General features: G+C 40.5%; 1 protein-coding gene across 1 annotated transcript in view; it reads left to right on the top strand.

The window, feature by feature from the left end:
- LOC124805189 (fructose-1,6-bisphosphatase 1) overlaps window positions 1–14,339 on the top strand; it is an 87,238-nt gene that overhangs the window by 51,800 nt on the left and 21,099 nt on the right. The window contains exons 2-4 of the mRNA XM_047265685.1: window positions 8,402–8,546; window positions 10,409–10,515; window positions 12,287–12,431. Of these exons, the coding sequence (XP_047121641.1) occupies window positions 8,402–8,546; window positions 10,409–10,515; window positions 12,287–12,431 (397 nt within the window). The remainder of the gene's footprint in view (window positions 1–8,401; window positions 8,547–10,408; window positions 10,516–12,286; window positions 12,432–14,339) is intronic.

Raw genomic sequence — 14,339 nt, forward strand, 5'->3', positions numbered from 1 at the left:
GGAAAGTGCCGTCACAAGAATGACAAAGAGTGATCCACCTTGGAGCTGTAAGGAAACCTCATTGCACAGGAATCTAAAATCGTTTGACAGAAAAGCAAATCTCGTCAATGGTAGTCATAGGGGATGCTATGGGAGAAAGGGGGGGGGGGATGTTGTAGCTCTGGAGAAACATGAGAGCACATTGAGGGAACAGCAGGTAACAGAACTTGAGATGATTTAATGTCACCATCAGTGTGTGGATGAATATGAGGCAGTGCACCATCACATGCAGAGTCTGAGCGAGGCTAGGAAGGAGGATCTTCACATGACACCAATGAGCGACTGATGGGCGTAGGCTCAATGCATACAAGATCTGGTTGGTGCACAGACAGAGGGGTGGTATGTGTTGGTTCAGGGCCATTATGGGACAGTGGAGAAGTCGACTCAAGAGGCTGTGGGATGGGTTCCTTAATCATCCAAGCTGGTTTAACCTATGAATGTCAAACTCTCTGACACCTGCCATTGATGAGGATGTTCATAGTATTATCCGTGCATGCCAATACCTGATGCAGGCCAGAGTAAGGCAGCTGTAGTGCCAGTTTTACAGTGTCATCCAGACAAGTGCACCTAGACCTAATCGGGCCATTAGCCATTGTCTGATGGTTTCAGATATATCTTGTCTATCATTGACTTTGTTACATGATGGGTAGAGGTGATCTGTCTTGTGGACATAATGGCAGATTTGATAACATGAGCATTTGTATCTTCCTGGATAGCTAGATTAAGGTGCCCTACTTCCATCACCACCAACCAGTGTAGGCAGTTTGAATCACTGTTATTTAACAAACTCTGCACACTCTGTGGTGTGAATAAATTTTGGTCTACAGCATAACACCTTCAGAGCAACGGGCTCAACAAGTGTTGGAACAGGGCTCTGAAAGCAGCTCTCGTGTGCCATTGTGATTGGTGGTTCGACGCCCTTCCCTGGGTCACGTTAGGAACCCGTATGGCTTGTAAGGCAGACCTCCAATTGTCACCTGCTGAGGTCCTGTATGGTGAGACATTAGTCCTCCCGGCTGATTTTATCGACGATGCTGCAACCGTCGACCTATCAGACTTCCCCACTGTTGTCGATCATCTTCGACTGCATACAGCTGCTATCCATATACCTCCTCCACAACTGCGTACCAACCCCCAGTTTTCATGGATTTGGCTCTCGACTTACGCGAGTTTATTATGTTACAGGATGACACAGTTAAACCAGCACTACTGCCACTTTACTCTGGCCTGCATTGGGTATTGGTATACATGGCTAATACTTTGGATATCAACGACCAGCATCAGATGTTTTCACTTCAGTAGGTTAAACCAGTTTGGATGATTGAAGAATCCATCCCACAACCTCTAGAGTCAGATTCTCCAGCATCGCAGGATATCTCAGAACCTGCACATAGCACCCCTCTGCCTGCGCACCAACCAGACCCTGCATGCATTGAGCCTATGCCTGTCAGTCACTCAGAGGTTGCATGTGATGACCTCCCCCTCTTTCCTCACTCACACTTTGTGTATGATGATCTGCTCCCTCAGGTTCAACCACACACTGCGTGTGACATTAAATCATCGCAAGTGATGTCACCTGCTGTTCCCCCAGAGTGTTCTAGTGTTTCGCACGAGCTACAATCTTTCACCCCCCCCCCCCTCCCTTCTCCTTCAGCACCCCCTGTGATTACCTCTGAAGAAATTTAATATTCTACCAACACTTCTGGGTGTCTGCGCAACAAACTTTCCTTACAGTTCCAAGGTGGATCACTCTTCATCCTTCGTGTGAGGGGTGCTTTGCACGAGGCCACACCCATTTCACATGTGACCATCCTGTGCACAGACCCTGTTCCAGATGAGGTGGATATAGCTGGAATAACAGCAACACTCAGAACCAATGGCATGTTCAAAATACGCATCCTCTCTTCGCTGCTCCCACGACACCGACACCTCCTGTGCTGCACCATTCACATGTGCAGGACAATCAGTCCACCTGCCTTACTGCATGGCAGACTATGCCTCCTCTAGTCCACCCTGCATGAACCTTCCCGACCACAAAAAATAGTCCACCCGTGCCTTCCATTCAGACGAGACGAGCCACGACATGGGTGGTCATACTACATTGCATGATCAACCAGCACCCGTCAAGCAGCCTACAACACCCCTGTGTTCAACAATGGCCACTTCCTTTCTCCAGTGCTTTGCACTTCCCAGGGGGAGAAGAGGGAGTGAGGAAGAAGAGAGGACTTTGTGGTGACCATCGAATGTCAATGACTCAGAAATGAGGGGTGCTCTATCTTTGGATGCAGTGCGCTTTGGAAAACGTTGAGACTTTGTTTGTTTTCACATGCTGCGCTATATTTTTGTGTGATCATACGTGAATAAAGAGTGTTTGATTATAAATGTTGGTTATTTCTGTCTGGGATCTCACTGGCCTTGATAGAAAACCTGCATTTGTTGTGTGTTCATATCACAACAGGGTCATCAATGTGAGTTTTCTGTCAATGCTGATGAGTTCTCAGATAAAAATAACCAACATTTACAATCAAACACTCTTTATTCATGCATGATTACACAAAAATATAGCACATCATGTGAAAATGAATAAAGTCTCAACATTTTACAAAGCTCACTGCATCTGAAGAAAGAGCACTCCTCGTTCCAGAGTCATTGGCAATCAATGATCGCCACAACGGTATTCTCTACATACACTTACCAAAGTTAACATTTCATGGATACGTATCTATAGTGTCAGATACAAAAGTCATAAAAAGAGCATAGAGTTGAAATGCTTTTAGCAAGTAACAAGTCACATGCGAGATGTAGTAAGTAAGAATGTTAGCACTTCCTGAATCCTCGCATAGATTCCACAAAGAAGCCAAAGATCTAACTTTAAAAGGAATTGTTTTAATAAATCCATCAAGATCTATACTTTGAAAGCCACTGAATGGTGTATAGTCTTACATGCTTATCTTATCATTTCATCCATGGATGCTATTCATAAATGATGTGCCCTAGTCACTTAAATCTTATGAAAGTGTTATTTGGTCAGTATAATACATAATAAAGTACGATATCTTCTTGTACTTATCTATGACAATATATTCTTGATGTTTTAAAAGATAATGTCTGTGTACAGTGTGACTTTTTTGGGCCTTTTTCCTTTAGTCAGTCTCTTTAGAACTAGATGAGCAGCAATATTCAGTTAAATGGAGTAACAAAAAATCGTCCATCTAATCTGCATAATGACAGTACAGCAACACTATGAAGGTATATTATGATCTCAGACCAATCACAAGAGATTTATGATGACACCTCAGAGCTCAAGTTATATCTTGGTGTATTGGAACACTAGAAGTTTGAAATCTGTTGCATCCTACACTCAAGCTGATATATGTTCAAGACAGCATGACAATACAGTACTAACCCATTTTTTCTGTGTATTATTTGTTAACAGTCTCAGTTAAACTTCCATAAAGGATCCTCTAGAAAGGACAGCAAATATGACCTATCAAATGTAGATCTTGCAGCACTGAGCAAGAAAAATTGCCCTGTTGATAAATTCTGTGATCTTGATGAATTGTTGAACTCTTTGATTGTGTGGTGTCCTAAACCAATAAACTCAGTTAAAACTATTCCAGTTTAATCTAATCTCAGCCATCTCCTTGGCAATAGAACCCAATATGAATGCACATGAGCCAACACCCCTCATCTTTTTAAGAGGGAAACATTCCACGTGGGAAAAATGTATCTAAAAACAAAACACAAACATACACATGAAATTCAAGCTTTCGCAACAAACTGTTGCCTCATCAGAAAAGAGGGAAGGAGAGGGAAAGACGAAAGGATGTCGGTTTTAAGGGAGAGGGTAAGGAGTCATTCCAATCCCGGGAGTGGAAAGACTTGCCTAAGGGGGGAAAAAAGGGGTATACACTCGCACACACACACACACACACATCCATCCGCACATACGCAGACACAAGCAGACATTTGTAAAGGCAAAGAGTTTGGGCAGAGATGTCAGTCGAGGCGGAAGTACAGAGGCAAAGATGTTGTTAAAAGACAGGTGAGGTATGAGCGGCGGCAAATTGAAATTAGCAGAGATTGAGGCCTGGCAGGTAACAAGAAGAGAGGATATACTGAAGGGCAAGTTCCCATCTCCGGAGTTCTGACAGGTTGGTGTTAGTGGAAAGTATCCAGATAACCCGGACGGTGTAACACTGTGCCAAGATGTGCTGGCCGTGCACCAAGGCATGTTTAGCCACAGGGTGATCCTCATTACCAACAAACACTGTCTGCCTGTGTCCATTCATGCGAATGGACAGTTTGTTGCTGGTCATTCCCACATAGAAAGCTTCACAGTGTAGGCAGGTCAGTTGGTTAATCACGTGGGTGCTTTCACACATGACTCTGCCTTTGATCGTGTACACCTTCCAGGTTACAGGACTGAAGTAGGTGGTGGTGGGAGGGTACGTGGGACAGGTTTTACACCGGGGGCGGTCACAAGGGTAGGAGCCAGAGGGTAGGGAAGGTGGTTTGGGGATTTCATAGGGATGAACTAAGAGGTTACGAAGGTTAGGTGGACGGCGGAAAGACACTCTTGGTGGGGGGGGGGGGGGGGGAGGATTTCATGAAGGTTAGATCTCATTTCAGGGCAGGATTTGAGGAAGTCGTATCCCTGCTGGAGAGCCACATTCAGAGTCTGATCCAGTCCCGGAAAGTATCCTGCCACAAGTGGGGCACTTTTGTGGTTCTTCTGTGGGAGGTTCTGGGTTTGAGGGGATGAGGACGTGGCTCTGGTTATTTGCTTCTGTACCAGGTCGGGAGGGTAGTTGCGGGATGCGAAAGCTGTTTTCAGGTTGTTGGTGTAATGGTTCAGGGATTTCGGACTGGAGCAGATTCGTTTGCCATGAAGACCTAGGCTGTAGGGAAGGGACCGTTTAATGTGGAATGGGTGGCAGCTGTCATAATGGAGGTACTGTTGCTTGTTGGTGGGTTTGATGTGGACGGACGTGTGAAGCTGGCCATTGGACAGATGGAGGTCAATGTCAAGGAAAGTGGCATGGGATTTGGAGTAGGACCAGGTGAATCTGATGGAACCAAAGGAGTTGAGGTTGGAGAGGAAATTCTGGAGTTCTTCTTCACTGTGAGTCCAGATCATGAAGATGTCACCTTCGTAACCTCTTAGTTCATCCCTGTGAAATCCCCAAACCACCTTCCCTACACTCTGGCTCCTACCCTTGTAACCGCCCCTGGTGTAAAACCTGTCCCATGCACCCTCCCACCACCACCTACTCCAGTCCTGTAACCCGGAAGGTGTACACGATCAAAGGTAGAGCCACGTGTGAAAGCACCCACGTGATTTACCAACTGACCTGCCTACACTGTGAAGCTTTCTGTGTGGGAATGACCAGCAACAAACTGTCCATTCGCATGAATGGACACAGGCAGACAGTTTTTTGTTGGTAATGAGGATCGCCCTGTGGCTAAACATGCCTTGGTGCACGGCCAGCACATCTTGGCACAGTGTTACACCATCCGGGTTATCTGGATACTTCCCACTAACACCAACCTGTCAGAACTCCGGAGATGAGAACTTGCCCTTCAATATATCCTCTCTTCCCATTACCCACCAGGCCTCAACCTCCGCTAATTTCAAGTTGCCGCCGCTCATACCTCACCTGTCTTTCAACAACATCTTTGCCTCTGTACTTCACCTGGACTGACATCTCTGCCCAAACTCTTTGCCTTTACAAATGTCTGCTTGTGTCTGTATGTGCGGATGGATGTGTGTGTGTGTGTGCGAGTGTATACCTGTCCTTTTTTTCCCCCCAAGGCAAGTCTTTCCGCTCCCCGGGATTGGAATGACTCCTTACCCTCTCCCTTAAAACCCACATCCTTTCGTCTTTCCCTCTCATTCCCTCTTTCCTGATGAAGCAACCGTTGGTTGCAAAAGCTTGAATTTCATGTGTATGTTTGTGTTTGTTTGTGTGTGTATCGACCTGCCAGCACTTTCGTTTGGCAAGTCACATCATCTTTGTTTTTAGATATGTATATTGTTCTCTATACAATACTCAATGATGGCTGACTTCTCCAGATCCGTTTGCTTTATGTGACACATATGCTCAGCAAAAGGCTCATTCACAGGTGCTCAAAGACCTATGATATCTTTTAACAGAGTGTAATAAACCCCATATTTCTGGAGCATGCATCTTATTTTCTGGTCATCACCACAATACAGTATGGAAGAAATGTTGCATCACTTGGAAGATTCTTTCAGGTGTCATTGATGAAGGATGCTTTATAATGCTGGATGATGACCAGTAAAGTAAGATGCATGCTACTGTAACTGAATAAGTACTTACTTTAGAATTATCTAGCTAGGATATCACAGAAAAGGGCCATAGAAATAAAATTAGAAAAACAAAGTCAGGACATTTTGCTCAGTTCTGGTATTTATTCATTATAATAGGAAATCAATCAGAAAATAGTGAAGAGGTACATGTGTCAATGAGTAAAACAGAAGTGATTTCTGGCACTCCCCAAGGTAGTGTTATAGGCCCTTTGCTGTTCCTCATCTATATAAACAATTTGGGAGACAATCTTAGCAGCCATCTTTGGTTGTTTGCAGATGACGCTGTTGTTTATTGACTAATAATGCTTTCATCAGAAGATCAAAACAAACTGCAAAATGATTTAGAAAAGATATCTGAATGGTGCAAAAAGTGACAGTTGACCCTAAATAACAAAAAGTGTGAGGTCATCCACATGAGTGCTAAAAGGAACTCGTTAAACTTTGGTTACATGATAAATCAGTCTAATGTAAAAGCCATAAATTCAACTAAATACCTAGATATTACAATTATGAACAACTTAAATTGGAAGGAACACATAGAAAATGTTGTGGCGAAGGCTAACCAAAGACTGTTTTTTATTGGCAGGACACTTAGAAAATGTAACAGACCTACTAAGAAGTTGCATACACTACACTTGTCCATCCTCTTTTAGAATACTGCTGTGTGGTGTGGGATCCTTACCAGGTAGGACTGGTGGAGTACATCGAAAAAGTTCAAAGAAAGGCAGCAAGTTTTTCATTATCACAAAATATGGGAGAGAGTGTCACAGAAATGATACAGGATTTAGGCTGGACATCATTAAAAGAAAGGCGTGTTTAGTTGCGACGGAATCTTCTCACGAAATTCCAGTCACCAACTTTCTCTTCCGAATGTGAAAATATTTGGTTGACACCGACCTACATAGGGAGGAACATTCACCACGATAAAATAAGGGAAATCAGAGCTCGTAGGGAAAGATATAGGTGTTCATGCTTTCCGCGTGCTATATGAGATTGGAATAATAGAGAATTGTGAAGGTGGTTCGATGAACCCTCTGCCAGGCACTTAAATGTGATTTGCAGAGTATGCATGTAGATGAAGATGTAGATAGAAGCCTCACGAGAGGACAGAAGGTACAAAACAAAATCCTGAAGTAGACTTCTTCTCTTGCTTCTAAGCAGTCACATAATGCCTGACACACACACACACACACAGACACACACACACACACACACTCACACAAACGCACCTCATACACACGATTGCAGTCTCAGGCAATGGAAATCACACTTTTCAGTTTCAGTTGCCTGAGACTGCAGTCGTGTGTGTGTGAGAGTTGATTTGGGCGTGCGTTTGTGTGTGTGTGTGTGTGTGTGTGTGTGTGTGTGTGTGTGTGTGTGTGTGTGTCTGTCATGTATTGTTGATGGAGGCCTTAATGGCCAAAAACTTTAATTGTGAGAGTCTTTTTGTTGTGCCTATCTGTGACTCAGCATCTCCACTGTATTGTAAAGGTCAGTATTATTCCTTCAAACAACACAGAGAAAGCTATGTCTCATCTTTTTTTTTTTTTTAATGAAGGCTCTTTTTGTGCCCACAGTTGTAAATGGAAAATGAAATATGAAGGCTCTCGCTTGTGAAATGTGAAAACTGGTGTAGCTAATTCACTGGATGGAGTCGTACCAAAGTCAGTGACGATAAATTTATGACCTTGGAGCTGAATGATAAACATTATCCCTCCCACTTCTAGAGGATTAAGAAAGATACAATGACAGCTGTGCTCTAAATGTTTACCAAAAGTTTTCTTATTAGTGCTTCCAGACACACGGATCAGTGCTTGGGGCCACATTCATCATTTTCTGGGAAGCAATTTTCTTTATTACGTTTGTGGTTGGAGGTATCAACTATCTGTTCCTTCACTATATATTCAGAATCTGAGCTTGTAGTGAATGGATCATCTCAGCTAAACTGATACTCTTCTCGTGCTCAATATCAAATGTTAAATTCTGTCTCCTTTCTTATAGCTTTTGATTCCTTATTTCTGTTTGTAGGTATGGTATAGCTGGAACAACAAATGTCCAGGGTGAAGATGTGAAGAAACTTGATGTGTTATCCAATGAGCTGTTTATTAATATGTTAAGATCCTCATTCACAACATGTCTGCTTGTAAGTGAGGAAAATGAAAATGTAATTGAGGTAAGTATTTCTAACATGTCAGTTTTATAAAGCTGAATAGTAATCCTGTGTGAACTTGTAGCTAAAATAAGTGTTGATCTGCCCCTTCCATTGTCTGCTTCCTGATCTATAACTTGCTAGTAGATACATGGAGCACAATATAATTGGTGGATTCCACATTTTGTGATAGAAATACTGATGTGAGCATAAACAAAATGAATATACACCATCTAGAGATGTTATTTGAAGTAGAAAGAAGTTGTGTAAACTGGAAAACAACAATCTGGTGGTTTTAAAAATTGTAAAAAGCTAAGCTAACAACACAATTAAATCAAAGCTACTTCCACAAACAGAGGATGAAATGACACAGTTGTCAGAAATTTTTATCTCTCAGACTTTTTGTGATCTAACATTAAGAACGTGTACTATGTAGAACTGTGGTAAAGACATCATGGTCTGATTCCAGTCAGGAGGTTTGTAAATTCCCATTCCAGCTAATTTGCTTTTCCTAATTCATTTCAGTTGAATGCCAAGACACCTCATATAATAAAGGTCATGGACAGTTATCTCCTCCATCCTTCTTAAACTGAGCTATTGATCTAACTCAGTGCCAATGGGACCTTGAATTCTACCTTCATTGCTAATATCAAGCTAAGTGGGGAACACTGAAACTATAATATGATTTCTGTTAGTTAACAGCCAATGTTGCCAGGTGACATGGAGAATTATAATGTGTCCGGCACCATCTGCAAACTTTTTCCTTAGGGCTTGACTCCCCAGTTCTGAATTGATAAACTGAAGCACTTGAAGTCCCTGAATGCTTCATTTTCAGCAATTGTTAGCAAACAAATAATGTTGGTCAAGCACTGCAGCAGCCGTCAGAAAATGTTAAATTGTGCTATCACTTTCTTCATTGAGAAATTAAGCAGTTCATAGTTCCCCATTGGCATTATCTAAAACACCTCAAAAAAGTGACTTCCAGTTTTGAAAATGCATGGTATTAATTTAGTCCATTCCCTCCATGTAATTAATGTTTTTGTGAGTGTGTCTGTGTTTGACAAGGAATCTAATACTAGCAGAAACAGACTACTCAAGAAGATCACACAATAAATTATTCATGAATTTTCGAGAATTATTAGATAATGATGGGTCAAGCAAGGCAAACACAGAAAGACTTGTTTTATGTGAAGAAATAACTTATATACAACAGAATTTTGTAGAAATTATATAATTATTTTTGCACAAGATGTACCAACTAAATTTTTCATCAACAAGAGGACTGGAGGGCTGTAGAAAATTTGTTGTTTTGTTAAATATGTTTCCAACCTTGGACACAGCACATCAGCAACTGTTGTTATTGATTTGATTATGTAGTTGTGTATGTGTGTATTTGTGTTTGATTTCCTGGCAGTAGTTCCCTGTAGTACATACAAAGCACATAGACAAGAGTCACAAGAGTTCTTAACACATTCAAAGTTTGTCAATGGTTGAAACTTTTAGCTGTATAAGAGTTCTTTCCTAAGTTTATATATGCTACTTCAATCATTAACAATATTATGAGAACAATTGTAGCTACTCTCCATTTAGCGAAGATGCTGAGTGGAAAATAGGCACAACAAAAAGTCTGCCCCTCAAGTAAACTTTTGACAGAAAGGTCCTTCATCAGAATTCCAGTTAAAGCTTACTTGGTTGATAGTCTTTTTGTTGTGCCTGTCTGTGACTCAGCATGTTCACAATATGGTAACACCTACCCTTTTCACAATATTGTCATTATTCCATTCTAGATTTTCCATTGTTTGATATTTTGTTTATTGTTATTTATATACTTAGGTAATAAGTAAGTTTGTTGATGAATTATTTGTATGAATGTGGTGAATTTGTAGGTGGAAACTGACAAACAAGGAAAGTATGTGGTGTGCTTTGATCCTCTTGACGGTTCCTCCAATATTGACTGCCTTGTTTCAATTGGTTCAATCTTTGCTATCTACAGGTATGTACAGAAATGTTTACTACAAGATCTAGTAACTAAATTCATCTCTGACAGGAAGATCAGCACTTGTAATTATTTGTAAAATGATATTGTCAATCTTAGTCTTAAAACATCAGATTATATAATTTATAGATGTGCGAGATTTGTGTAATAAAGAAAACTGGGGGGGGGGGGGGGGGGGGGGGGGGGAGATAAGACATAAGACATTCTCACATAAATTTGCAAAGAAAAAAATTTAATTGTGGAATTTGGGTACAGTCTGCTTAAAGAAGGGAGATGATTCTCTAGTGTAAAAAAATGAAACTGGGGGAGGGCATAGCACAAGACACAGGGCAGCAACAGTGAACTTATTTATACAAATAGCAATGGCACATCAATTAAATGTGGCAAGGAAAGTTCTGGCAGAATGCAAATAATTTAAGAGTAATGGAGACAATTCGCTTAATAGTAGAAACATTGAATCATCAACAGGCACACATAAAAGAATGAAAACTTTGCCAGCTTTCAGACAAATCCTTCAATGGGCTATAGTGCACACTAACACATTAAAAGATTTGTCTAAGAGCTAGCAAAGTTTTTATTCTTTTTTGTTTGCCTGTTGATGATTCAACACTTTTACTATTAAGTGACTGTCTCCTTCCTCTCCTTCCACTTTACTTAGGTAGTCATAGTCAGTTTAGAGAATGCATTGTATAGAGTGGGCCATTTCAATGGAACTATAACTAAACATGTAAGCAAACACAGTTGTCAACCTATATTATTAGCTTTTATGATCCTACTGCAGATTAAAAATTAATGTTAACTACATTTGAGAAGTAGAATAATGTCTACATATAATCATTTAAACATGAACTGTTATGGTGGTGTACAGATGAAAGAGAGAGGGAGTATTTTTAATCAATTCTTTGAGTGGTGCAAAGGTCTTCATAAGTGCTCAAAAACATATAGCAAAAAATTAGGATTTGCCACAGATTCAAAAGAAACGTAAAAACATACCGGTAGCATATTAGCAAGTCCTACAAGTTAAACAATTAAGTAGATTCGAGGGGATAACTCCTTTTAGTTTCATGACAAGTAGCAATGTTCATGGTAAATAGGGAATGACCACAATGTTATATACAGATATAACATTGAAACATATACAGATATAACATTGTGGTCATTCAAATATTGATCTTGCAGTTGTGTACAAACAGAACTGTTTGTTTTCTAGGGCATTCATGGTAACCATTTATAATGTTCCCTGGGGCACCGTCACATGTGTAGAAATGGCACAATATTTCTGTAAGGCAGCTGCTCATAATCTTACAAACTTTTCAGAGTTTATTAAACTCATGGATATTGTTGGCCATGTACTCTCTGTAAAGGAGGAAGATGATGAACAAACAACATCCAACATTAGGCCCCAGAACCTTATAAACAGTATGTAGTGTGTGTGACTTGGGAAGCACATGTTAAATTCAACTTGTTTAAGAACTAACATTTCATTGTTTATATATTATATATGTTTGGTTCCTAATCGCTGCTTATCTTTTGTTTAATGTATACCTTGGCTTGTTCTGTGTGCCTCAAGGTTCTCCTTCATTATGGGATGTTAATAACATGATACATAAATAAATGAATGAGAGTTGTTCTTTCATTTAGTATCTTGTTTTATGGAAAGAGAGGTGAAACTGGTGCTGTTTCCATTCATTTCAAACTTAATTTTGAAACATAGTCCTTTGTTTCTTACACAACATTTATGTTAAACTTTATAATTTTTAACTTTCAGGAAAGTAACTAGTGGACCACCTACTGTGGCAGATGCCCTTCAGCCAGGCAAGCAGCTTGTCACAGCAGGATATGCTCTGTATGGAAGTGCCACCATGGTTGTGTTAGCTCTTGCCGGTAGTGTTAATGGCTTCATGCTCGATCCTGTAAGCATGATCTACTACATAAATTTTCGTAATTTTTGTTGCTAATGGTAGAGTTTCAGGAAAGGCCTTCTAGCAAGGATGCAATACACACTATAGAACATATATTTGTTATATTATAAAGGTCATCCAAAAAGTAGTGCTAGTTATTTTCAAGTGAAAATTTTGAATTTTGCACTATCCTGCAAAGCTTCTTCTCTTGTCCACTGTAGCAGTAACTTTTTGCGTCAGTGGATGCCAACATCGATGTTCATATAAGACAGCTTTCTGTGACAGAATTCTTGAATGCAGAAGGTGAAATGCTCATTCACATTGATCAAAGACTGAAAAATGTGTGTGGTGATCAACTCTGTTAGACAATGTGTTGATCAATGTAATGAAGCTGAAGGGCAAACACCACTGGCTGACAAAACATGGAGCAGCAGGCCAGACACTGCAGTGAGCCACACAATATTCAGCGAGTTGATGACATCATTTGTGGTGACTGCCGTGTGACTGCAGATGATTTATGTTGCATTACCTCCCTCAGTAAAGGCAGTGTGATGATGATTATTCAACAACTGGGATATCGAAGGTTTGTGCAACTTGAGTACCAATACTGTTAACTGACCAGAATAAAGAGACAAGAAAAACAGTTGCCTATCAACTCTTACAGGGAGAGGAGCTTCTGGAAGAAAACAGTGACCAGTGACAAAACATGAATTCATTTTTTTGAATCAGAATCAAAGAGGCAGTCAGTGGAATGGCATCACAGCAACTCACTGAAGGAGAAAAAGTTCAGAACTGTGTGACTGGCAGGGAAAGTTATGGCTAAAATATTCTGGGATGCCGATGATTTGGTTATGGTTGATTTTTGGACTAGGGATGCACAATAAATTCTGTCCAGTGCATTATAACCATCAAACGGCTTAAAGCCATATCCAATGGGTTCGCCCCACAAAATCAATGGCAGATGTTTTTCTTTTGCATGACACCAGTCACCACACCACTGAAGGTATTGTGAAAATTGGATGAGAAGCCTTGTGTCAACCGCCATGCAGCCTTCACCTGGCATCAACAGACTTCAGACTGAATACATACATCCCCATGTTAAAAGATGGGCCAAAATAGTGGATATGGACAGGGATTATACCGAAAAGTGACAAATTAACTTCAATATTGTAGTTGCACTGAAATTCTTCAAAAATAAAAATAGGAGGCATTACTTTGTGACTGAAGAAAGGTTGATGTGTCAGATCATATTTTCGGGTGAATTATATCTCCCTTCATGGATAAAACCTTAAGGGCATTCAGCTGTGTTTCATTAATATACTGTTATTGGATTATCCAGTCATGTGGGTTATTTGTGTATTTAATTCACATTATTAATTTCAAAATTATGTAAGTTCGTCTTCATATGTACTTGTAGTACTCCAGCTCAACCAAAATATTGAAGTAAGAGGGATGAAAAGTAATGCCTTCAAATTTTTTATGTGAAAACTCTTAAAGCTTTTTAAATAAAACAAACATTATTAACATTCTATATCTTTATTCTTCATGTCTACATATTTGCAGCCCTCTGCTTTTACAGAGCTCTTCATTGTACGTGTAATATAGTGGCATGTGATTTTACTGTGTTGGTGCATAAGGAACAGCATGCCGTAATGGGGCTTCAGATTTTAAGGTTTCATCCACACATGGAGTACCTTCCCCTTCATTGCGACAATGCCAGACCACACAAGAGTGCTACGACAAGTGCAAAAGTCTGACAGGCTCACTGCCACCATTTGCCCTCCATACAGTTCTGACTTGGCCGCATCAGATTTTCGTGTGTTCCCAAAATTTAAAGTACACCTTCCAGGACTTCACTTTGTTAGTGATGAAGTGGTGCAAGAGGAAGTGAGGTTGTGGCTCTGTTGAAGAAGTCAAATA

Source organism: Schistocerca piceifrons, chromosome 7 (assembly GCF_021461385.2).
Source record: "Schistocerca piceifrons isolate TAMUIC-IGC-003096 chromosome 7, iqSchPice1.1, whole genome shotgun sequence".
Taxonomy (NCBI): Eukaryota; Metazoa; Arthropoda; class Insecta; order Orthoptera; family Acrididae; genus Schistocerca; species Schistocerca piceifrons.